A 26108-nucleotide genomic window follows, 5' to 3' on the forward strand; every position below is an offset into this window, starting at 1 on the left:
AAGGAAGCTGAAAAAAATAGCTTTACAAAGATGTTATTTAGGTCAATGTAGCAATTATGACATGACTTTTTTTTCCCTTTGCTATGAGGAAGTCATTGTTTAGGTTGTTGGAGAACTGAGCTCTGTGCACCAAGACAGACAGAAATGTTAAGCACTGGCCCTCCAGCACTCTTGAGTTGATGAATGGAAATGTTATTATAGTTTATTGTGACCTGATCTGATCTTTTTGAAAAGAGAGTTCAGTTCCCCAAAGACACAAGTAAAGACATTTTTCAGTTTTTGACATGCTCCATCTGCTTAGGATGACTCCAGTCTGGCCCACTTGAATACCACAAGAACAGTAAACCGGAAACAGCAGAGGGTCAAACTGAAAAGGCGAGCTACAAACGTAGGAACATTAGTTATGTCGAATTTGATTTGAGAGTTAAAAGATTAACCAGATTGACTGCGTGATGTTTACACAGCAGTGAAAAATTAATTATTAATTAATGTCTCACCCCAGCAGTGAGATTTTTAAAAGTTCTTTGCCGTGATCAGACTATGGTAGAACACAAATATGTCTTCAGTTTGTAGAATTTTGAGCTGTAAAATGTTTATCCCTCAATCTCCTAGAGATTTAACACTCCAGTGTTGTATGGGGTGTCTGGCTTACAAATGAACAAAACCTAAATGGGGGGGGGGTCTGCTAGCCATGTGCTGGTAGTACTGTTATCAAAGAGAATTAAGGTGTTTAAAAACACACACGCACACACATGGGGACCACAAACAAGTAGGGGAATAGTCTAATGTTGAATTATGTGTTCGCATTTACAAAGAGGCTGCAAGATGGAAATAAGTGTTAACAGCTGTAAATGGGAATACACCCCCATGAGACAGGATGGGATTGTGAACATCATTCTGTTTTTCATGTTTAAGGCTTGGTTGTAGGAAAATCATGACCCAGGTCTTTATCAAAGTATCTTAAGAATTTTTAAGACCCTTATTGCTTCCTTTGGGGATAGGAAACCACCTCAAATTTATTTTTATGGGAAAAATTTAGATGCCCTAAGGCTGCTATTTATGGTACTAATTTAAAACTGCTTTTATAGCTGGCTTCAGAGGAAACTTTTCATGCAAAAGCCTCTCCACAAAAGGTTTTCTGTCAGTTGGCCACATTTATCATTATAGTTCCCTGACTATTAGCTCTGGTCCAGCCTCTGTTAAAAACACCCATCGAATATAAATCTTGTTTATCTGTGCAAATGTAAGTCTATCAGCTATTCTTTTTTTATCCAAGGAGCTCTCTCTTTCAATGGTTTGCTTGTAGGAGTATCTTTGTGAAGTTAACAGCAGGAAATAGTTCCAAGTCTCTAATGTAGCATTAACAATGAATCATTTGTTACCATTATAATATGACCCATACAGAGCAGTTCTATATCCCAGAAGGCACAAGTCACAAAGCTCTTATTTCTGCTTCTAGAAATCTGCTGCAGCTGAAGGAGGCATGTAGGGGTTGCCATGGCTGTAGCCTGCCCACAGAAGACACAGGAAGCAATGAGAAAGAAGTGGGTGTGTTTGTGCCATGGATCTGGAACAGGTATCTGTTGAGTGTCTTCTCGGTGAAGCATTACTGCTCTAACACTGACCAGAACCTTAACAGACAGACAGACAGGCTGGACAACCTGGAATCTGTTTCTACAAGCCTCACTTCAACTGTTATCATGACTAAATGTGTTTTGGGCCATAATTCATGCTACAATGTCTAAACAAGGTGAACACACTAGCACTTTAATTAAATTGCAGTTAACCACAAGTTGTTTTTTTATGTAAAACCACCAACAGAGAACTGTCTTTGAGCTGAATGTTAACATTAACATGCTCACAATGATAATACCCTGACATTCAGCATGTAGCCTATGCTTACCATATTAACCATGTTAGTATGCTAACATTAGCTAATTAGCACAAAATAGCTGAGGCTGATGGAATATCATTATTTGGTCATAAACCAAAAGTGTTAGACAAATAGTCTATATTTTGACCTGATGGTGGTGCTAGACAAAGTTATTACAGGTAATCGAGGCAAGTACAAGTCCATCCAGTAGTTCTTGAGTCATTTCAGTCAAAGCTTCATCTGCTGGCAGAAAAGTCAAAGGGTCAACAAGATCACTAGGAGTCATCCTCTGGGGTCCATGAATGTCTGCAAATTTCACAGCAATCTATTCAATGATTACTGAACTATTTCAGTTATAGCTCATAACTGAGCTGATTAATTGACCGGCATGTCTGCTAGCTTGGCTTAAAAATGCCTGTTTATCTGGATCCAAACTGCAGGTAATGCTTTGTGTAGGCTATTACACTAAAGGGGAACAGACATTTATAAAAATGTCAAAACCAAACTAGCTGCAGAGGCCAAGGAAGTTTAGAAATAAACAGTACAAAGGTGAAAGTACTTCCCCCCCCCCATGCCTGTTACTGACAAGAAATACTGTTACTGAACCACTGTACAAAGGACAAAAAGAATATACTATTCATGAGATGGCATAAAAGCTTAAACTCTAGCGACCATATTTAGAGGACAATAAGATGGTTCTGTGACTGACTTCAAATCATCTTCCTCCATGTCTTGCCCTTTCAGACAGCCATGAGGGAGGGAAGGGGGTGCACTTCTTGCAAAAGGAAGCCTGCTGTAGCCTCAGCAGGGGAGGAGGATGCTCTCTCACATCCTTTCTGTTCCCTGCAGATGATTGACGCTGGCAACCATTTACCTTTTAGTTTACTGGTACAGTGAAAGGCTCAGCTTTGTCACTGGGAGCTGCACCAACCTCCGGTCTGCCGCTGGGCGCAGAAAACAGCTCAGCGGAGACTGGCGACATTTAAACCCTCCCTATACCCCAACAAAACTAAACAGAGGAGACAGGGAGGAGAGTTTTAGAGGCAGTGAGGCCAAGTCCTTGAAGGGGACAGGAGATATGGACAATAGAGGGTCACAGACGCTAATCTCTCTGCTTGCAGCAGTACCTGGGTTTCATCCTCCTGTTGGCCAATAGCAGCTGTGATGTTCAGGATGGACATGCAACAGCTAAAACGATGAAGAAACTCAATGTTTAAGATAAGCCTCTATCCGAGTAACACAACTCAAAATCAATGTTGTACTTTGGATGCTTCATTACCTTTTTCCTCTAAATATACATAACGGCCTCTTGGACAGTTGTTAAAACAAGAACTCAAGGCACAATTGCAAGTGACTTTAATGCTGTTGCAGTAGTGTTCATATGAAAATATCCCTTTAAATAAAACCATGAAATAATGCAAGTTTTTTGTGAGGCAGCTTTAACTAAAATTGGTTTGTTTATTATTTTTAAAGTTAAAAGAAAGAATAGTTGAAAAACAAAAGCTTGTGTGAAGGTTTGTACGTTTATTTGGCTGGGATTTCACTTTGTAAGATGACACATGCTTATGTGCTTATGTCTGGCTGCCCTTTAAAAGAGTCTTTCAGGGGCAACAAGGTTTTCCCAAGAATTTATTACTACTTTCATTTCCTGCATCTTGCCTTCTCTCCAGCGCAGTGGTTGAATTTTAGACTGTACTTGGACACAAACATGTTAACCCCATAATGCAATACTCTGATCATTTAAATTTTCTTACAACTGCAAAGGAAATGAGGTCAAATGCAGCAAAACCCAGATTGTAAAACAGAGAGATGCCACTGAATGAAAAATATTAGCACCAAACTGCAATGGATTAGAGTGTCACAATTTCAGAGAATAGCTTTTAAATGATGGATTGTTGCTTTAAAGCGATTTAGGGGCTCAGACAAGAAAGACTCCCGCTCCAGGGAAGAACTCGTGAAAGAGGGTTTTCTGGTGAATTGCTGGTAGAGAAACAGAAGGTCACTAATGCAACATATTTATTATGAGACAAAGGCAGATAAGAGCATTTCCTTCTTTGACTGAACACAATTTTAAAAACCGTTAATGACTCGAGGACTGTGCCCTTCATGGTTTTCCTGCTTGGTAACACACATACTTAACAGGTTTAATTATGGGTTCAGATGGTTAGCAAGCATCAATAGTTAGCCTGCCCATTACAATATGTGTACACTGCATTTGTAGTCAATGGCTGCAAAACTTCTCAGGGTCTACTCAGTGGGTGTGCTAATTCAAGTGTTTGCTTAAATACCAAGCTAACTGAGGAGAGTAAAGCCTGATGAAAAGATCAAGAACAAGTAAGTAAGTGGACTTTTAGTTGTGATTGTTTTGACAACTGCTGTTTCCAAGGCCAAGGACATAAACGTTCAACTTTTATGTTAATGTGGATAAAAAGCCCTAAATATATTTATGGACAATGTCCACATTTCCATGGTAACTGAGCAAATGTATTAAGCTACTTAGGACTGTGTGAGTCAATAATACGCAAGTGTGCCAAAGAATGGGAAAGCATTCATATGGAAGCTCAGTATATGAGTTAAATGTTTATCCATTACTTAGCCCCAAAGAAGGGGGTGTCAAACCATGCCATCATAAATTTTTTGAGCCCCACAATAAGCAACACCATTTTCCAGACCTAGTCTACCCTTAATACAAAGCATCCTTGAATCCTATCCTCACCCAAGCAAAGAGCAGATATGTGGCTATCCACACGGCATCTACATTGTATTGGTCCAGGTTAGGCAGTGGCAATCACCTCTGAGTTGAATCTGTTCAATTGTGCAACCATCGACACTGCTCCACCAAGACTCAAACAAAAGAAGAATACACCACTATCAGCCCCAGTGAGTCAATAACTATATTATCACCAATACCAATAAAGGTTCTGTATAGGTGGAGGAGTGAAGGCAAATCTACAAGGTCATCAGGTGGACAACCTCTCACTAAATGGCATTCTGAGCTGGGCCCATGGCACCAAGAAGGCTCAACAGTGTTTTCCAGCATCCCAGAATCACCCTGCTCTTTGCCTGCACCCACACACAACCCTTCATCTACTCTTTTAATAGTTAAGGCTGTTACCAAACAACCACTAGAAAACATTTCAACTGCTGTTCTAGCCACCAAACATTTAAAATAACTCTAACACTTCCACTAGCCAAACCTCTGCTCCTTTTTGTGCTGAATGAGAATCCACCCTGTGTTAGCATTCACTCCAACACACTAGTCAAACTTTTATGCCCTCATGTTAGCTTGGCAATGCTAACACCAGGAAGTAGGCTTGAAGCCTGTCACATATATCAAACAATTTTGTTAAGCCTGTCCTCTTATGGTAGTTTACTTCAGCTTAGTAGGTGTAATCCACACATGATGCATTTTACAATTTGTTCAAAACACTTACCCTTCTTTACCCCATTGACCACTTTTCTTTTGCTCCAAAGCCACTCACTGGACCTTGCTATGCTACCAGCTAGATTCCTAATTACCTGTCTTCGGCTCCGCCCCTTTATACCTAACTCACCTAGCATAGAGACAACTTACTTGGCTACAAAGCCCCTATAGCCAACCTCCATTGGGTGGACTTTAACTTCACAGCCATGGTCCTCTGCCTCCATGCCATCTATTCAGATTTTGGGGATAAAGAAGTACATCATAAACTGCACCTAGATCAAATCAAATCAAAAGATTGAGAGCAAGGGATTAAGTAGACCTTGAGTTAGAATTGTTTTTTCAACTGCTACTGTATTTTCAAGTTTATGAATGAATAGTCAGGCTCAACCAATCAGCTCTGATTTGCTCTGCTAGCATTTTACTCTACTCAGTAACTATAGATATTTAAAAGGACTTTTTGTCATTTCTGACCTCAAATATTGGAGCAAAATGGTGTAAAAATGTTATAAAACTGATCAGTGTGAATAATAGATTGAACATCAATCAATCATTTATCAGCTCAACAAGCAGTGGTTTTATGTACAGTATGTCAACAGCAGATTTTGGTAGAGATGGGCAAAGCTGTTTTTCTGAGTTTCCAGTCTTTTTGCCAAGTTGGTTAATAGACAGACAGACAAACAAAAGTGGTATCATTCTTTTCATTTAACTCATCTCAAGAAATGTTGAATTATAATTTACAGAATGCTTACTTACTTTTTCTTTCTTTCTTTCTTTGTAATGTCATTTGTTCATGCATTTGTCACCCAGTCAGCTCTATTGTGCTGACATACTTGAATACACAAATGAAGACAGCTTTGGATTGTTTCATGTTGAATCTTGTTTTGCTGTTTTAAATAAATTACAGTGTAAATTTCATACTACTGTTTGTAAGAGCCAAGCCAAATACTGTAGTTTCATGTTCAGCAGACAAATTGTGGAAAAACCATATCCTCACTTCTTTCTTTGACTTTTACTAGGCTTTCAGTCCTTTTGTTATTGTTGCATATATAATCAGGATGTTAAGTTTTTTTTCTCAAAACAGCAAAAGAGTTTTCAGTCACTCAAAAGTCTAAGCAATACCCTCATTGTTCATGCTTCTTCTTATCATCATCCTGCATGACACAGTTTTGAAAAATTAATATGTAATGGAACTGCCTCTGCTGTCATTAGTTGTGAAGGAGCGTAAATGAGACAAAAACATAGAAATGAAGGGAGAATGTTCTTACATTTAGCTAAGGGCCATCCTGTTTTATTTTCTGCTCTCACACCTGATCTAAACAAAGAGAAACACAGCTTGAATTAATTATGCATGTGTTGTTTTCTCTGTGAACACTCGCTGTGATGTCTTTACATCAGAAGAGCCTGTGACTGAATTTAAAAAAAAAAAGTAATAAAGACATGTGGGTCACAGTAAGCTAGAGGCAGAGACTGTGGGAGAAAGTGTGAAGGATTTAGCACAGAGAAGCTGATATCAAAAAAGCCAGCTTGTCTGTGTTATCTCCAACTCTGCAAATTGGCTAATTTGGCTCTCTTTATCTGTCTCCCTCCTGTGCTCTCTGTTCCCGTATGTGTGTGTGTGCGCACTTTTTTAGCGTTTGGCCAACAGAGCATACATCGAGTGAAATGTGTTCTGAGGTGTTTTATCACCAAGGACACATACACACCATACACACAGCAAGGTCTGCATTAGAAATAGCTTGGCAGAGAAACTCATCATTGCCTCAGAGGAACATAAAAAGACATATAAATGAGGTTTTGTGAATCTTTTTTTCTCCAGTAATTTCAAATGGCCTCAGTCTGCTGTAGATGATGTAAGGTATAGGGCACCCTTGCCTCTCAGGGCAATTTAAAGTAATTATCCGTTTTGTTGTCTCACAGTAATACATGTAAAGTAAGACAATATGATGAGGGCAAATATATCTGATTTTGCTGAGCCCCGGTTGTAGTGTTTCAGTCAAGAACAGTGAGACCTGTGTCTGGTTTATGGACATCGCACTGGAGGAAGAGTTGCAGTCGATACTTCCGTTTTCCTGTCCAGATGGCAGCATCAGCTGACAGCAGATATGAGGTCTCTTATGTAGACATGTCTATCTTTGAAGCTCTTATGAAGCTCTGCTTGGTAGCAGAAATGCGTGTGTGGCAGGGAAGCTGAGTTCCTAGAGGGGTGCATGCATGTGTTTGTACATTTTCTTTTGCTTATATGTCTTCATCTGAATTTGCACATAGAGACTTTAAAAAAACAGACCACTCCTAAAATATTTTACAGTAACAGCTTCAGTTTCCCTGGATATCTTACATCTGTCATTTTCCTGATTTTTTTTTAAACACATTTGTATTCAAGTACTCTAACACAGCCCACACAAAGACTTTTTTGTAGCTTGGATTTAAGCCCCATGGTCCCACACGGGAACAAACATTTGATCACTGTACTTGTCAGCCAAAAAGAAATCCCCCCTCCTCCACATCTCCATCCTGCCCAGGAGAGATAACAGAAACCTTCTGTGTTTTAGAAAAGGGTACACCGGCAGCCAAGTTCTGATTTTGGTTGCAATTTGTTGGTATTTATTTCAGTTTTAACTTAGACATACAATCTCTCCCTAAGGTAAAATAAGTAGTTTTATTGAAACGGTAGCAGAAAAGTATAATTTACATAGCTTACTCATATATATGACAAAATTCCATGATGAAAAATGAAACTGCATAAAGCAACTCGTCCCCATTTCTAAATTAAGATAACTTTGCTGTCAGCTGTGAATGTTCATGCCTTTTGCAACCTTTATCAGAAAACACAGTGACCTCTGAATTTACTATGTGATAAATGTCATGTTTAAGGCTAAAAGCAATATGATACACTATAGCCTAATTCAGGTCAAATTTTCATCGAACTCATTTGGTGGCATTATAGTCTACTGAGGTCGCTGCTCATTCTATGGGTGTGTGTGTGTGTGTGTGTGTGTGTGGGCTTGTAAACACCTAAAATGTCATCTCTCTTTTACATAGATTCAGACATCACAAAGACACTGGCGACCTCTGAAGAAAAACAGTGTTTGTTATTACTTGTGTGAAAAGAAGCACCAGTGTATCTGAAAAAGACACATCTGAAATAGTGACACTGAACTGAAGGGAACTCAGGGGTGGATAGTGTTACAAAGTCACACTTTATTTGCTGCAGCTTTATATCTAAAGACAAAAACATTGACAGCAGTTCAAAGATGGCACATAACAATGTAGCACTGTGAAAAAGTCCCTATGTGTAATCTTGAAAGCAGTGATACCATCTGTGAGGCTAATCAAATTAAATGGAAATCATAATATAAAAGTATCATATCAAAGAAGCAACTTTCTGTCTTCCTTATCCATCAATCCCCAACATTACAGACTTGAATGTTATATGGAGGATACAGGAGGAGGGCTTGGTCAAAACCATATGTCCTAGTTAATTTACGCCTCTCTACAATAACATGACAATGCAAGTATAGTCTAGTAAGAATCAAAGAAAACCAGCTCTACATTTCTGCCACCCTGACTATGTCATTTACTACAGATGAACAGCAGTCTTTGTGAAAGCCAAAAAGGCCATAAAAAAAAACTCCAGCTATGTGGACCTAGTGGCATACCAATAAAATCATTTTGTTTTTGCTCCTCCCTACCCAATGATATTTATGCTTCAGTCTGCAGTAAGTCCTCCTCTTACACAATAGGTCTAAAATGGCAGAAAAGTTAACTCTGGTTCTAACCTGATCCCAGTGTGTACAAAGCAGAAGAGTGACAAAAACGGAAGAAACGTAAAGTTGATAAGACTAAAACTGCCAGTTCGGGGTGTTGAGTAAGAACTAATGTAACTAATGTTACATTAACTATAATGTAAATGATGATTTGTCCCAGTGTTTGCTGAAATGAGTCGTAAGCCTGGATGGAGCCTGCTCCTGCACCCGTTCATCGGCAGAAAATGTACTCGGTGTAGCTGGTCCACAGTTTGTCTTCCCCCGGGTCACTGCTGCCATATGAGCAGGTCCCAGTGGAGTTGCATGCCACCATGTGGAAACCAGTCTCGGCCAGCCGGTCAAACGCCTGCTCCAGAAAGTTATACTTGAGGTAATACCTGGAGGTGTATTTGTCAGGCGGCCGGTCCGGGTCTCGGCTCTCATTCAGTGATTCTCCAAAAACCTCTTTGGCTAGAGAGATCTTGCTGCAGACTGTTATTCTGGCAACCCTGCGGAATTTGGCGTCCGCCTGGATGTCTCTCCCAATAGTATAACTGCCTCGGTAGCCGACGGTGATGTAGCCGGAGTTGGCCCCAGGAGAGACCAGGGCTCTGTCCGAAGAAGAGGTGACCGGGCTGCTGAGCTCAGCCTCCTCCGCATCCCCGCTGTCCTCCGCGTACGAGCTGTCTTTACTGACCGCTGCCAGGCGCCTCGACAGCTCCGGGAGCTGGAAGAAGTCTGCTTCTCTCTGCAACCTCCTCCTCTCTTTGAAAAACTCGGGCAGAAAAAGCTCCGAGTCCCGTAAATAATCCAGAATGTATCGGAACAGAAAGCCATCCCGGTCGAAGAAGAAGCGACCCTTGCTGTCTTTTGGCAAGTCGCCCGGGGAGCTTTGCGTGAACTTGGCCCAGAGAAGAGAGCTTGGCACCGCTGTGAGAGTTTCAAGTCGGGTGACATACACCTGCCCACCTACGTTTAGCTCCACTATCTCAGGGAAAGTTGAACTTTGGCTGTGGGTTTGGGCCATCTTTCACTCTGTCTTGGTATCCAGGCGGTGTCCGTGTGCGTGCCCTAACAAGGAGGACTATTTGGGGGAGTCTTCTCACAGTACAGAAATGTTTATATTGTGTTGGCTGAGTGGGAGGAGAAGGAAAAGGACGGCCAACTGTTCAGTGGGAAGCTCCGACAAAACAGAGAGGGAGGGCGAGAGAACGTGTTGCCTTCAAGAGCTTCCTCATAACCTCGATTTTAAAGCAATGTAGCCTCAGCAAGCAGCTGTTAGCCTAGCTTAGCATAAAGACTGGAAACAGGTAAATAGCTGGCCTGGGGTTGTTCAAAGGTAACAACACCTAAAACTCATTCATTTATCTCAACACAAGTCATTTTTACACTTATGTATAATTTTAGCAGGGGTATGATAATATAGAGAATAGTGGAAATAATTAAATACCCAGGACCCTAACACAGAGGGCTCTTAGGTTACTATTGGTGGAATAAATATTTTGACATTGTATCTAAAACTATATCGGAGCTTCTCAGGCCAGTTTCACTGCTGGGGTTGTGTCTTCAAGCTTGTAAAGTTTTGTTATAGGCCTATTATACTAGTATATGTAGTTCACCTTAATTCTGCTAGTAAAACATGATTCCAAGGAAGGCTTTTATTTTGAAAGTCAGTTAACTTATCTCAGTGTCAGAATCAGTCAGATATCTTTCTGCCTTGCCCAGTACAAAAATGTGTTTATTCGTCACTGTGTAGGTGTGAAATGGGGAAGGAGGCCCACAGAGACAGCAGATGTATGGGACCCAGATTTTTGTGCTACACTACGGATTCCGTGGAACTTGTACTTTATCTAAGTACTTCCATTTATGCTACAGTATTTTCTACCCTACTTTTCCTCTACATTTGAGAAGTGATGGAAGAAATATTACAAACTATTACTTTAGTAAAACTGGTAATATGTAAAAGTTCTATATTTAAAGTTTCCTGTACGTAACCTACAAAAATATTGCAATAGTACATTATACACTATACATATGTAAGTATACTTTACTTAAACTAAAAATAATCACTATGCAGAATGGACCATTACAGAATAATTGATATATTATTAGATTGTAATTATTGATACATTAATGTGTAGACTACATCACTAAGGTTTTGTTGAGTAGCCCGCTGCATAGCTTGAGTAAATGTCCTAGTTGCTTTCCACCACTGGGAAATATTGTACTTTTTAAATCCACTATATTTTTCACAGCTATTCTACAGCTTTTGAGTTTACATACAAAGCATATGCACAGCTCATAAACATAAAGTGTTACAGTCAGTTAGACCATAATGTGCTGCTTAGACATCAATAATATAATATCTACTCTACCTGCTGCCTAATGAGTATTTCTTACTGCATGTAATTTTGCACTTAGGTAAAATTGTAAATTCTGAACATTTATATTCAAAATTGTTTAATAAACGTAACAATTTCTATGAAAGCTACTTATTTAATGAAGTATTTATGATGCATGATGAGCCTTGATTAAGTAATACAGTTCATTATAATTACTCCTTTTTTTATGACAGGTGGTAAAGATTTGCGAACGCTGTATTGGTTTGAGTTAACCATAATGAATTAGTTTATTACCTTCTGTAATGCATTCATCACAGTTCACTGACTGTTTTAAGTGAGGTGGGTCAATATCTGTAACAGGATGTTGGTGACCTTTGCAGTACATGACAGCAACAAAGGTCAACACACCCATTTTTAAGAATGTCCTCTGTTTGTGTGCAGAAACCTTGGCACAACATGGTCTGTTCACATGATATTAATACACCCTTAACTGACTACAGACAAGCTGTTTATATGAAAAAGAAGTTAACATGGCAACCATAACAACATTCTCCATTTATTGTGTTTATGTAAAAGCACCATGTTATTAATAACATACTATAAATTTTCACATAAACTATAAGTGGATTGATTATAAGCAGTTGTGATACTTATGGTCAATCACTTATATAAACTGAAGTTCAAAAATTGCTTTTGACCTTTGAAACAACGGTTTTACCCCAGGAAGATGACTAAAAACTCCTCAGCAGCTAATAAGCTGACCTTTAGCTAAGATTGTTTTGTCAACATAGTTATAATGCCCAATGGCTTTTATTGGTTTTTATTGGACTTCATTTTAAATGCTTTATGTAACTTTTTGTTGCATTATACAGGTATGTGTGCTGTTATGCATTGTGAGTTTCCAAATGTTACTAAAATGCACAATGGCTATAGTTTTATTTTAAGAATCAGCAGCTATGACTGCACTGCCAACGTTCAAGGGGGCAGGAGTGTTACACTATTTGTCATAATTTCCCTGAGGATTTTTTTTTTTTTAAACTTGGGCCTTGCAGGAATAAAACTCATATGCTCAGGCCACTTCCACTGTAGTTGAACATTTGAGCATTGACTGCGTATGGGGTAAGGCTTTTTTTAAAGTAATGGAAGCTGAAAACATCACTTTCGCAAGGAGTAAATAGCTATAGCCAAAGTAAGTCATTGCTATCTTTCAAAGATGAAATGTAAACACTGGAATCCATCCAGTAAACCCTCAATTTTCCCAGGGTGAAAATGCCTTGGGATCTTTGTGTGTACATCCTGCTCTAAATCTGAATGAGTTGCAAAGTTTGGCACACCTAATGTACCAAAAACCTTGATTTTAAAGGTAAGATAAAGCTAGTCTGACTGTGCTGTGGTGTTTCCAAAATGCCTTGCGTTTCCTCAAACCCGGATAAGTTTTAACCCAGGATCAGTGTCAACTTTCTTTGATCTAGTCTAGAAGTGCAGTGTAGGCTGTATTCATATTTTATTCCACAACCCGGAATTTCTCCTGAGGACGACCACTGGCATCATCACTCAGCAGAAGATATAATAGCTGTTATCTCAGATGTTAAATTTTACTTGCTTCATAAAGAGTATCAGATATTCATAAGAGAGACATCTGATGAAGATCCATCTGTGCTATGGAAAACAACTCTTCATAGTATCTCTCATTAACAAGCACAGTTTGAGAGAACAGAAAGATTTAGAGACACAGCTGCAGAAATAGATCATAATGACACTGTGTGTAATCAAGACCAACCACAATGGCAGTGCATTAAAACTGCAACTATAATATATGGCTACAAAAAAACAAACAAACACTGTGCAACAATGGGAATGTTTATAGAGATTCTGGTGAAAAAAGTATTAAAAATGCCAGAATATTCATCTCAATACCAGATACAAATGTTGGTTAAATAAAGTCTGAATATAAATAAACTAAGCAGAAAAAAACTGTTTTAGATTATTCATTTTATGTAATTGAAAACATAATCTATAGTGTTGCATTTGTTGCACATGTCATATACATACAGGTAAAGCTGATCATCTCCTGCATAGTAGACATTATAATGATTCTTGGTGGTTATAACATTGTGGCCAAATTTCCAACTGAAAGCACTGAAATACTTTGGGGCTCTAGACACATGATGTTCTTGTTTTTGTCCATAAATGTGCCATTCAGTTGTTCCTACTTTCAATTGATGGCTTAGAGAGACACCTAGTGGATACTAAATGAAGTTATTGTAAGGGAGATGTTAACTGTATTACAAAGCCCACATCATTTTGATTTCTCATGATCCTCCTTCAAGACAACTGATCATCACTTGCAAGCAGGAAGAAATTATTCAAAGTAAAGAAATTACTCAGAAATGTGACATCATTAAAAGCATGAGCAGAAATGAAGTGTGAAGCTCTTTTGTTTGACAGTGTCTCTGTTCTTCTGCTTTATTTACTTACATTTATTTACATGGTCACTAATTTTGTTACAGTAAAATGAACGATCAACTCTCTCTTTCTCTCTGCACACCACACCTAAATTGTCATCCTCTGTCCAGTCTAGACCTCATGTTGTGTCACCACCATTAAAGGTTACAATTTTTCTCACAACCTGGCAGAAGATAATTGGATAAAGGAAGATGTAAAGTTTAGCTGTCCAACTATTCTCATAAAGAACAGGGAGGTCACCATAAGAAATATGGCAGCTCATTCCAATCATACAGTATGTTGAAAGTCCTCTCTGTCTTAGTCTCTAACAGCAGTCCCTCATGACAGGCATCAGCTCATGTATTTATACCACCTTCCTTTTTATGGTTGTACAAAAACATGTTTTGGTTCTTCAGGGAGAGAAGAAAGACATATGTGTTATGCTGCAGTTAAAGGTTTTGTAACTTTAAATTGCAGTTAAATACAGGTTAGCATCTTTGGAATAGTTTGGTGAGTTTTCAGAGGAGTAAAATAATTTAATTTACATGCATATGCAAATGTATTTATTCATTTTTTAGAATAAATGAAGCATCAGAATTTACTCTATAGCCTGTCTCATTATTTCCACTGTGGAACAAGTGGTAACTCATTGACTGAGACTCAGACAGACATGGTTTTATGAGGATCATAATGTGCATGCTTCTAGGTTTATAATATTTGACCACATGTGAAGTCTCATAAACTGTTTATTTACGCATAAAAAATCATTTGTTTTATGCCAAAGGGATCTGAATTTATTCACTTACTATAATTTGCTGCTCTTGTGTTAGCACAGAGCACCTATAAATGTGTCCAAACACAAATCAAAGATGGCTGAAAATGCTTGTTTTCATGGATTGGATTGTTGTGATTTTGCTTTTCATTCCTTTTACACTATTTGCATTAGCAGTCATTGCAGTCATGTGACCTCCTGCTTGCGACATAAGGCAGCCTTGTGATGCGACACCAGGCCAGATACTGTCAGTCTGCAGTGTACTGGAGAGTGACCTCTTCAGCACCGTCTGTGTGATTTCTACAGCACCTGGCCTATCATCAACGTGTTGTCTACCCTCTCTCAGGATGACTGGCCCTGGGCCTGACTCTGATTGTGACTGCTCTCTCTCTCTCCAACTTGTTGACTGTCACAGTTGTTTCCCTTGCTTCCCTTCAGTAATATGGACAGTGTGGCACCTACACATGCACTGGCTCCACACAGCAGCTAGCACAGAATTAAGTTAAAATGACTAGCCATGTATCTTGACTGTAACATCACCCTAGATGCGGCTACACAGGCAAATTTTATTTCTAAAATGTTCATATTATTATCAATACATTTTTACATAACTGTAAAGGAATGTATATGTAATAGCTGTTGTCTGTAATAAAACAATATGACAGTTGTAAGACCTTTCAGCAAGGCTCTGGTGTACCACCAGGTGGAGCCTCCACCTCCACTTTGGGAATCACTGCCCTAGTTGAACTCATGCTTAAAGAGATTGGACTCTGTGTCTGTGTGTGGCCTTGTTTATATATATATACTTGTGGGGTCAGAAAACTGGGAGCACATTGCTTTGCGGGAACTGGAAGTCACTCGTGGGGACCAGAGGCTAGGCCCCATGACTAATTCATTGAATTTTAGGGTTAGGCAAATAGCAGTTCTGGTTAAGGTTAAGGTAAGTCTGCTGGAAATGAATGTAAGTCCATGTACAGACCCTGTATGTGACAACCACATGGGTGTGTGTGTGTGTGTGTATGTTCTCCTCAACTTCTCTCAGGGTTACATCTGCACCCTTGTGCTCCTCAATCAACTCTAATGGATCCTTTGGCTCAGACTCAGCTGAGGCACTGACTGTGATACTAAACACATGCACACTTTTGTTTTCAGTCCTTGTGGAGACTTTCTTTCATTTTCTTGAGATTTACCCTAACCCTTAACCATAACCACTACTGGCCTAACCCTAATCTGAAGCCTAGTCTTTACTTGTCACCCTAAAATTAAATGGTTTACATGGCGGGGACCTGCATCAAACCATCCTCACAATGTGAGTCCCTAGAGTGTGAGTAATACCAAGCACACACACACACACACACACAGGACAAGACAGGGCGGGGCTAGAGGCAGATTTGCATTGTAATGAGTTAAGTGGTTCGATGACCCTCCTAACATTTTCCTCCTGTCTTTGCCCTGTGTTTCTTCTGTTGTGCTCTACCATATCTGTCCCTCAAGCTGCACCTCCTGCAGTCAGTTTAATAGAACTGCCACTAATTATACCCAACATTAAATTATGTGAAATTTAACCATATCTTCAATATGTATGACATACTAAAATTATTTTGAGCAGAAAAATCTCATCTTTCCTTTTGTGTTCATGTGTCACCCATCCCCCAACCATTACCCTCACCAGGGCCCTTGTGTGGGCATGTGTACAGGCTATGTGAGTGGTTCACATGGGTCCTATCCTCCATCCCTTGGCATCTTCACTTATCAAGTGAACAGGTCCCCTGGGGCTAATGTGTGCTTTTGTATTTGTGTGTATGTACATGTGTGTTGCTGCTACATTATTCTCCTCACTGACTTTCTGTGGAATGAAAAATAACCTCTCCATCCAGTATGCCTCTCCCTGTCTTTAGACAAGAGCTAGGCTAAGGGGAAGATGTGTAAACCAGGGCAGATCTCGTACTAAGAAAGACACACAAGTTGGAATATAGAAAGATAAAGATAGTGCTATTACATATTATTTTACAGTTGTTTTGGCTCCATTTTCAGACTTTAAAATGTAAAAACTCAACTCAGAATATTATACTACTAAATTTCCCCATAGCACCTCACATAGCACACAAAATGAAAACATCTGTACTAAATTAGGAATTATCAGACAGTAGTTTATCTAAAACCCAGTAATTAAGGTTTTAGTTAGCTACAGCAAACCACAATATTTTGACAAAAATCAAAAGAAAAAAAACTGCATTTCCTTTATTTTTCAGCACTGTCACACATCTGAACTGTGATACAGTCATTAGCAGTTATGCTGCAATGTTACTCACCAGGGAATTGTTCATTATGTTCACTCACTGGACTGAACATAATGATTTAGTGTTTTGCACTTTCTATGTAAGCACAGCATTTTGTATTTAATGGTAAGAATGGTAAAGGTAATGGTAAGAATTTGACGTGCGAGAAGCTTGCACATTTTAATTAATGGAGCCAAATTAATTGCAAAACATTTAACAAAATAAACTGTGTATGTTTGGAGAAATATACAAAAGACTTAACATAAAAACCAAGCAAGCCTGAAAAAAATTACTGTTGCTTATGCACTTCAACTTCACATGAGAGACCTTTGTGTGTGTGTGTGTGTGTGTGTGTGTGTGTGTATGTATATACAGTATATATAAATTATTGTTCCCTCCAACACTGACTCTCCATATGGTACAGCCCCAGTGGAACAACTGGATTCTCACTGACCCATTGGAGCTGTCAGCTTTCTACCATTTGTAAAATTTAGTGTCAGAGGATCTGAGTGACTGTTAGACTCACAGCACTAATTCTGTATCAGGGAAGCTGATTCATGGCCCCGGCTCATTAAGAATCAGCGAGTTTGCTGATTGCAGAGCAGTCATCTCATTCCTGTGGAGAGCCCCAGACTGTCTACCTGCAGCCGGACTGAGTGGAACAAAGCTGGATCTATAATTAGGTTCTCATGGCTGATTTGATTAGAGTAGCCGGTACATTCATTTTGCTGGAGGTGCTCATCAGCTGCTTGGAGGGAGTAATGGACAAGATGGAGAGACGCATGGACAACTGTTTGACATGATATTATTGTGATATTGCTGTGTGTGTGTCTGTCTGTCCTTGTGTATAAAAAACTATGTTTCTGACAATAAGTCAAAAACCCAGAAGTCAATTTTCCTCGGCACTCACACTGATACATCACACACTCACATATTTCCTTTTCAAACCTACACCATTTCTTTTTCTTCTCCCCTTCTCCTACCTCGCCTTCTTTGTATGTTTCAGTTAGCTGTCTTGTAATGAAATTACGAGGGACATGATGACTTAGGAAGGACATGAATAGTGGCCCACTAACATGATGGCGGTGCCTCAGCCTCAGATGAGATATGAGCTAGCTTGTGTCACACTATCTGGAGAAGAAACTATGGGATCCTCAAACCATGTGAGATTCTCTACATCATATTCAAATCACACGGTTTACTTTTTCTGGGCTTGCAATAAGAAACATTACAGCTTCACTCCCCTCAGAAATGTGCTGTTTATATTGTTACTGTCTAGAATGATGGGAACATTTCTCTGTGCTAAATGTGAGTTTAAGACATGGATGTACTAGCAGGATTTTATGATGACAACTAGTTTGGAAGTCAGTATGTATCTTAAAAATCCAATTACAGACAGGTGGATGGTTACAAATAAAAAGCCTTATATGGGCTAATTTAAAAAATGCACCAATATGTACTGGCACACTTGCCATCTTCAGGGTGTCTTGACATTCTTTCCTCTTTAAATGATACCTTTTCCCAATTAAAGGACCAGTGTTTGTTGGAGACACCAAGTGCCCCTGTTCATATTCTTTTTATTCATTATATTTTAATGAAATCTTTCAGATTTCTTGGCAATTAATAATAAATATTAACACTGCAATCTAGCCTGTGTTTTATGCTTTTTCACTGAAAGAGCACTGACAGGATGATGGCTGGGGCCAGGGGGGTGTCTGAGGCTTCAGTCACATGAAATCTCTCTGAGGGTGGATACACCCGCTCAAGTCTGAACAACAAGTGAGATGTACACAAGGATCTGTGAGATAACTTGAAAAAGGGTTTTAAAAACAGTGAAAGATCCCGTATTTGTTAGTATGAGTCAAGCTTTAGAAACGTGGGGTCCTAATTTTTTCTTAATGCACCGATAGTGGCTTTCATTACACAGTTTACATCATAGATACTCAGTTAAAAAACTGATGACTTGAGTCAAAACACTGTATATGTTGAAAAGGTGCCTTGTTGCACTGTACAGGCCTTAAATAAATCTGTTAAACTTTTGTTAAGACAGAAATTAGTTTACACTTATGTGAGTTGAACTAAGATAAAACTAATATGAATCAGTCCAAGGTCAATCATTACAAATTTAGATCAGATTACAAGCTTTTAAAATTAAATGAAAGCTGCAAAAAATATATAAATATATTCCGAGCAATCGGTTTGATCCTTTGACAGTCAACTTGTCTTGACTCTTCTCTCTAAAGTTATCTCTGACTCCAATGCACTAGATGTCTATCTGAATGCAACCTCTAATCACATCTTCTCATGTCCAAATTCCAGTAAAGTGCTCTATAGTGGAACTCTGATTCCCAGAATTTGCTTTTATCTGTTAAGGATGGACTGGGAGAATAAGTCCAGAAAGAAATTAAAATAGACTGTAGCAGGTAAAATGTAGTGACTTCAGAAAAATGGTTGAATTTCACATTTGTAGAAATTTTCTTTGTTCATGTGCCAGAGCTTAAAAACTAAAAGTCTGGTTCACCAACAATTTGTTCCTCATTCATAAAGCCATAAATAAATGGACTGACTTTTGGACAATAACTGGTTTTCCTGCATAATTGTTAATTATCAAGAGTGCTCTCTGAGGTACTTTCTATGAATGGAGATGGGACACTCTCTTTATCTACTCTCTGGACCTTTTATGGGATTGGTCTCAGTTCTCAAGGATGCAAAAAGGACACTGGGGTTGGTGGGAGGAGGTGCAATGAAAGGGTGGGACACCTACGTCATTACTGCGCATTAGGGTAGGTGGATTTTATGGCAATAGAAGCCAGTAAGCTACACCCCATGCAACCCCCACCCAAGTCCGTCTTCTCTGCCTGACCACCATCAGTGACTGCACCCACTCGAGGTCCAGAGGAGAGAGAGTACAGCACTTAAGGTAATGTAAATAACAAGAGAGAGAGAGCTATTTTAAGATGTTGTCTTTCACTGTGGACATGGAGGGGGACAAAGACGCAAGCCAAGCGATTGTAATTTCAGTCACGTTTTTGGACATGTTCTCGTTCTCTGTCTTTCATCCGGCTTAGCTGAATAGCCTCACTGACAAGACAAAAAAGAGGTTAAACCAGCTGCAAATTCACAGTATATCTTTTTAAAATTATATAGACAAACAAAAACAGAAAAACAATAACAAAAGGCAACTGAAGATCATAACCAGTGATTTTGAAACCCTTAAATTACAAACAGAAAAGAAACAAAATGTAGAAATCATTCAAATGAGCTCAAATAATCATATAAAACAACAATCCCTCAAAATGGTCATAAAATAATTATGCAATATGAAAGCAAAAAAATATATTTCTGAAACAGACTTCTTTTTCTACTCTTCACTATTTCTTTTAGTAAATTACTAGAAAATGCTTCCTCCTAAGCCTTCTAAAAAACAGTGAATGCCATAAATGTTGGTAACCTCTGCTATTAAGCACAACAGAAATCACACAACGCTCATGTTTCAGCATCATGACCAATGAAAAAAAGACAACTAAGAAAAATAAAAAAACACTACACATACCAAACTATAATGAGCACTAATACTAATGCAATGAAATGTATTCTAAAGTGGATTTAAAAGATGTGAAATACCAATTGTATCTTTGTATAAAAGTAGAATATACATATTTTCCTGAAATTATTTTCTTTTTTATTGTTTCATCTTTTATGACATCAAAAATAAACATTTAGACAGCATCTTTTCCATCTTATATGAATAATTTTAACCAGCACTGTTCTCTTTTTTCCTCTTATGCGTTCAAACATACACCACACAGAAAAGATTATCTGCACACTGCTGTTACCAACAAATAAGGAACAGATCTGTAAATCAGAGCCTGACATTACATTGTTCTGCAACAGTTACTGTTTGACTTTGCGAATCACAAACAAAAACACACAAACAGCAGTAGAAGCACACTACTTTGTATAGTGTAGCGGTTACATTCATATTCAGGCCTCTATTCATTGCCGTCTTTTTTCATGAGCTTCATTAAGGCAGTTGAATACAAGATCATCTTAACACTAAACTATACTGATTCATATTTTTAAACAGTTTTGACATTGAAGAGAATACTGGCTAATGTTTCAAGTACTCTAACCTCACCACTGCTTGTATACTGTATTTTCTACACAACATGATACCTGGGTTGTTTCTGTCTTGATTCACAGTCTCAATGTATTTATTGGTAATAACAACATACAGTAGATGAGAGACATGACTGCTTGTAAAAGCTAAACATAACACATTTTGGGTGTTAGTTCATATATCACTTTATGACATCAGAGTTCATTAATCTATAATCAATCAAAATTATTTAAATGAATTAGGTTACACATAACATGCTGTATGTCGGGTTGATCTTACACATTAAAGCTATAAAATGTTGTTTTCTATGATTTCCACTCTCACTCTCAAGTACATTTTTAGAATATTTGCTGTACAGCTGTTTAAGTCTTTGTAAGTGTTATTGCTTTTCTCTAATTAGGACATATTGTATACCCTCCTTCCAAACTACATTTGTGCTGTCAATCATTTTTTATAAATCTCCTTTGCTCCATGTCATATTTCTGATTGGCTATGTTCCTATTTAACCTCTGAATGAATTGTATGCAACATCTCTTACCCCACTCATCTGCAATTGGAAAATGCTTGACATGCACTCATTTCCATTAATCTGACATCTGATTGTGTCAGCCTCATGTCTCAGTGAGCACCCTGGCCACTTTTCCATGAAAGTCACAACACAACAGCAATCTTACTAGGTTGAACAAGTGAAAAATATATATACGATGGACATGGCATCACTACTTCCCTCCAATATGCAAAAATGAAGCCAAAATATCTTGAATACGGCAGCTGCCATCTTGGTTTTTTGCAACCTGATTCTGTGCAGTGGTGTCCAGAAGTGGAGTGACATCATCGGACCACCATCCAAGCCATCAAATCCACTGAAACACACTTCTTTTTATATCATCAGATAAGTTATTAAAAGCAATTGTACCAGAAAAATGAACACTGGCACATACATCAGTGTGATAATATCTACAGAAGTGGGAAAAATATATTTGATTTGTACTTTTGAGTTTTTGGTGTGGCGTATGTCCCATCCGCTAACATAGAGGAGGCGGGCGCCACCAGGGGGCGATTGAGTTTTGGTGGCATCACTTCTGGGAGATCTTAGCCTCTCCATCATTTATACACTCAATGGGATGAACCTAGTAATATTTAGGTATCACTTCAATAGACCACAAGTATAAACTCCATGCAGCTGCATTACCAGATTGGCACACACACGGTTACGGCACACTGACGTAGGATGTTGTTATGTAGAGCAGGTTTACCAGAAACAACAGTCTAGGTGTCTCATGTGTCTTGGTGAGTTGCTTCGCTCACTAAAAACACAATGTTTTGGAGAACCCTCTAAACAGCAATAACATGAGCAAAAAATAAATAAATAAATTCTGTTGTAGTTAGAAAACTCTGGCCTCACATATTAAACGTCACTTAATATACTGTCCAGTCTTTCAATGAGCACAAATATTGCATGTGTACAGTGGCTCTCTCTGTCACAGTCATGGGTATGTCTGAATGAAGCTGTGAGGAACATTAATGTAAACGTGACCTATGTCTGAAAAGACAGAAAGCTGTTGCTGTATGAGACTGATGAAGCTAGAAATGACATATCCCATGTCTGAAAAGGAGCTATGAGTTTTCTTTATCTCCGAGTTAGTTTTACAAAAATGATGAAAATACAGAACACCCAACTACCTTTAAGTACTATCTATATGTATGAACATATGTATGTACTGTAGTGATATGTTGCAGACAGACAGGCAGCTTCATGTCTGGACAAACAGCAAGCTGCTACACTATAAAGCTACATCCTGACATGTGGCTCGTATCCAAACACCACAGGCGTGAAGTGGTACTTTGTAGTCATAAATGACAACATTTGCTTTATGTCTCTTGTATATCTTGTTCTTTTGAAGTATATTTGACACAGTTTTCCCACGGTTTATGTGTCGTTTTATTCACATCCTGAGATTGTCATTCTTCATCGTGCTGGGAAGAGTCAGGGCTGGAATCTTCCTCCTCCACCGTTTCTGTTGGCAGTGTGTCACGGCGCACAAAAGTAGCCGCTAAGGTCACACTCAGCCGTGGTTTGACAGACGCAATCTCTGATAATCCGATGTTGTTGCCACGAGTTACAAGTGTTGTCCTGTCCATAATCTCTCCACTGTGCTTGGACACCACTGCATTGAGAAAGTCATATTTGTGTGAAATCTTGCCGCTCTCAAACAGGTACTTGGCCAGGTAGGAGAACACAGCGTTACCCAGAAAGGAGGCAAGCATAGAGACGGTCTTAAAGGGGAATTTCTGAATAACCACTTCCTCCATTTCTCCAGTCATGTGATGCATTCTCTTCTCAGTGGTCCAGCCAGGGTAATAAATGAAAGGAGGCAATTGCAGGTAAGGTTCACCTCCACCTATACGTAGCACCAGGCCAAAGAGGTAGGCAGCCACTGACCCATATGTGTTTGTACCTTTGACAAATAGCACACTGAGCAACTGGGGGAAGATAATGACATAAACAAGGTCTGAGCTCAGGTACCAGAGGCCATAAACTGTCCCAGTTACCAGCGCCATCAATGTTGCAAGGCCACCGAATACAAAGATAGTAATACGCATCACCCACACAATCTCACGGTCAGACGCCTGAGGAGACAGAGAAGAGTCTAAAACGGACTGTGACATACAAAGAACGGCAAAAAACAAGCCAAAAAAGTTAGATGACTTTGGTGCCTGAACAGAAACACACATGTACTTACAGACTGTCGAAAGGTGAGCTGGTAGATGTTTCTTGCAAACATAGAACTTGCTGAAAGGATGGAAGAGTCTGCTGATGACATGACTGCTGCAGACACTGCACCCAGGCCAAAAAAAGAGACAAAGGGTGGGCAAAGGTGCTGGAGCACGATGGGTAGAATCATGTCGGTTTGATTCTTCTCTCTAGGAGGAATGGCACCATAAGTTGTCTGGTTCCAGTCTGACCAAGGAAAAGATTTAACATTTAAGAAGACATCAAATCTGCACTGTAATGTAACATAACGAAATAATGACATGCCTTCCAAAGAAACCTTACTAATGAAATACCACTGTTTACAAAGATAAGTAATAACTTTGAAATGATAACTCATAGAAGAAGGCAAAACTGTTGTATACTTACATGTTCACAAAGGAATTTGATGCCTAAAAATCTGGAGATCAAACCACTAATTTGATCCCTTGCATTCTTGTAATCTAATATTTACAGAAAGAGCAGCAGGCTGCTATTAAACGGCTGCTGCTTCATTATGGATGAGGTGAACCAGCTGCTATTTACCAGGCTCTCTCAGATCTAAGGGCACCATGGACCCATCTAGAGCCTTCCCTCCCAAACACACACACACACACACACAGACTGTGCATATGCATGCTTATTTGAGTTCTCTAACCTGTGGAGGCCCCAATGGCTCCAATGAGAACAGAGGGCACAGCCATGACGAGGCACCCAAAAGCAGCCAGAAAGGAGAGGACCTGGGCGTAGGTAGCCGAGGAGGCAGAGAGAACTCTCTGGAAATACACCTGCCAGGGAATTCCTCCAAGCATCTGTAGCACAGTTACACACCAGTGAATAACACAGAAATGAGGCCCAACATAGTCATGCCAGGTCAATTTTATTTAAATAGCTCAAACATTACTTTTTCATCTATGGACTTTACAAACTTTGCAGCATAGTGTACACCACCCTCAACTGTTTCTCACAAAGAAAGAGTCCCAGTACTCTTCAGAACAGACATACTCTTGTTTCTTCAATTCTTTTGTCCCATCAACAGAGACTATTGCATTTTATGGCTGCAACAAACAATGGCTATCTGTATCGAATTGTGAGAGTAATCAATTTGTGTTATCTACAAAAGAACTTAAATAAACATCACAGGGTACCAGAGAGAACATTTGAAAGGCTGTAACTAATCAAACATTCTCAGCATCATGGCATTTGGTTCATCAGTATAAACAGACCTAATTCCACTTTGAGAAAGTGCAAAATGCAAAAGTATCTCAATGAATTAAATTTTGATAAAGTGAGAGAAGAATAACTTGTGGTTACTGCACCAGGAGACAGAGGTTGTCGATCCAGACCCAGGTGTAGCTCTTGTGGATACTGCCAATCCAAGGTGCCTGGTACACCTGCTTCACTGCTGTTACAGTGATGTCTGACACCGCAGGGTTGACCAAAGCAAAGGGGACACTGATCCACTGTAGACATCCAGAATCAAGTACAGCATACATTTATAAACCCAGACGTTTAAGGGTAACTGTAACATCTAGCACACAATCTGAGACAAAATAAAATCAAACTCTACTGATCCCAGGAGCTAAATTTATCATTACAGTAGCCTGAGCAGATGAACAGAGAGACAGATAGGAACAGAATACAAATAAATAGAAAATATCTACATGAAAAATCTAAGGTAGTATGCACTTTTCTAAAAAAGTGGTAGCAGATACACTATATTTAGAATTTATATATATACACATTAGTAAAGGTGCAAAATAGATATAATACCATTCAGCTCAATGTGGAAAAATAAAAATATTCAATGAACAATGTATTGTAAAAATGAACAGCTCCACAATTCAGTTTTTTCTCTTGTAGAAACATTTGCAGTCTGACATCACGTCACTGCAGCGTGACAGGAAAACCTACTCAAAAGCAGGATTTAATTACACTACAGATCAATATGAACCTACCAGTCCAACAAAGATACAGAAGAGCTGCACGACATCAGTGTAAGCCACAGAGTACAGTCCTCCAACCAGGGTGTAAAAGATTGCAATGAGTGCTGAGATCACCACTGACATCTTAATGTTAATGTCCACAATGACACTCAGTGTGGCACCTAAGGTCATGAGCGAACATATGAAAGGCCATTATGTTCACTCCAACATCATACAGACAAAAACTCATACACATTTTCCTCTTAACGGACACAAGAAGCTTTGATTTTGTCGTAGACGTCAACTCACCGAGGGCAGACAAGATGGCAGCAGACCAGAAGATCTCGCCCATGAGTGCAGGTATGAAGAGGAGGCCACCCATGCGTTTCCCATACAGCTGCTGGAAGGGGTCCAACATTGTGACATAACCTCG

At 39.1% G+C, this 26108-nt stretch overlaps 2 protein-coding genes and 1 long non-coding RNA gene across 3 annotated transcripts in view; all 3 read right to left on the bottom strand.

The window, feature by feature from the left end:
* Positions 1-1839: 1839 nt before the first annotated feature.
* LOC109965517 (uncharacterized) lies at positions 1840-5371 on the bottom strand. Its single transcript, XR_002275661.1, has 4 exons — positions 5308-5371; positions 3001-3061; positions 2748-2882; positions 1840-2179 (listed from the first exon to the last, which is right to left on the bottom strand). It is a non-coding gene; the product is annotated as an uncharacterized LOC109965517 (long non-coding RNA).
* Positions 5372-7980: 2609 nt separating this feature from the next.
* LOC109963060 (BTB/POZ domain-containing protein KCTD12-like) lies at positions 7981-10305 on the bottom strand. The gene has a single exon (XM_020605316.1). It carries the CDS (start codon positions 10065-10067, stop codon positions 9273-9275), a length of 795 nt encoding a protein of 264 aa, XP_020460972.1. The 5' UTR covers positions 10068-10305; the 3' UTR covers positions 7981-9272.
* A 10256-nt stretch (positions 10306-20561) lies between these two features.
* The window catches only part of LOC109965228 (high-affinity choline transporter 1-like), an 8132-nt gene continuing 2585 nt past the window's right edge, over positions 20562-26108 (bottom strand). The window contains 6 exon segments of the mRNA XM_020609082.1: positions 20562-23629; positions 23743-23960; positions 24409-24562; positions 25070-25213; positions 25709-25857; positions 25985-26104. Coding sequence (XP_020464738.1) covers positions 22961-23629; positions 23743-23960; positions 24409-24562; positions 25070-25213; positions 25709-25857; positions 25985-26104 — 1454 coding nt within the window. The 3' untranslated portion in view covers positions 20562-22960.

This window comes from Monopterus albus, unplaced genomic scaffold (genome assembly GCF_001952655.1).
Source record: "Monopterus albus unplaced genomic scaffold, M_albus_1.0 scaffold4.1, whole genome shotgun sequence".
NCBI lineage: Eukaryota > Metazoa > Chordata > Actinopteri > Synbranchiformes > Synbranchidae > Monopterus > Monopterus albus.

Coding starts and splice junctions, on each gene's coding strand:
- LOC109963060 (XM_020605316.1), bottom strand. CDS start 10,067: ATGGCCCAAACCCACAGCCAAAGTTCAACTTTCCCTGAGATAGTGGAG.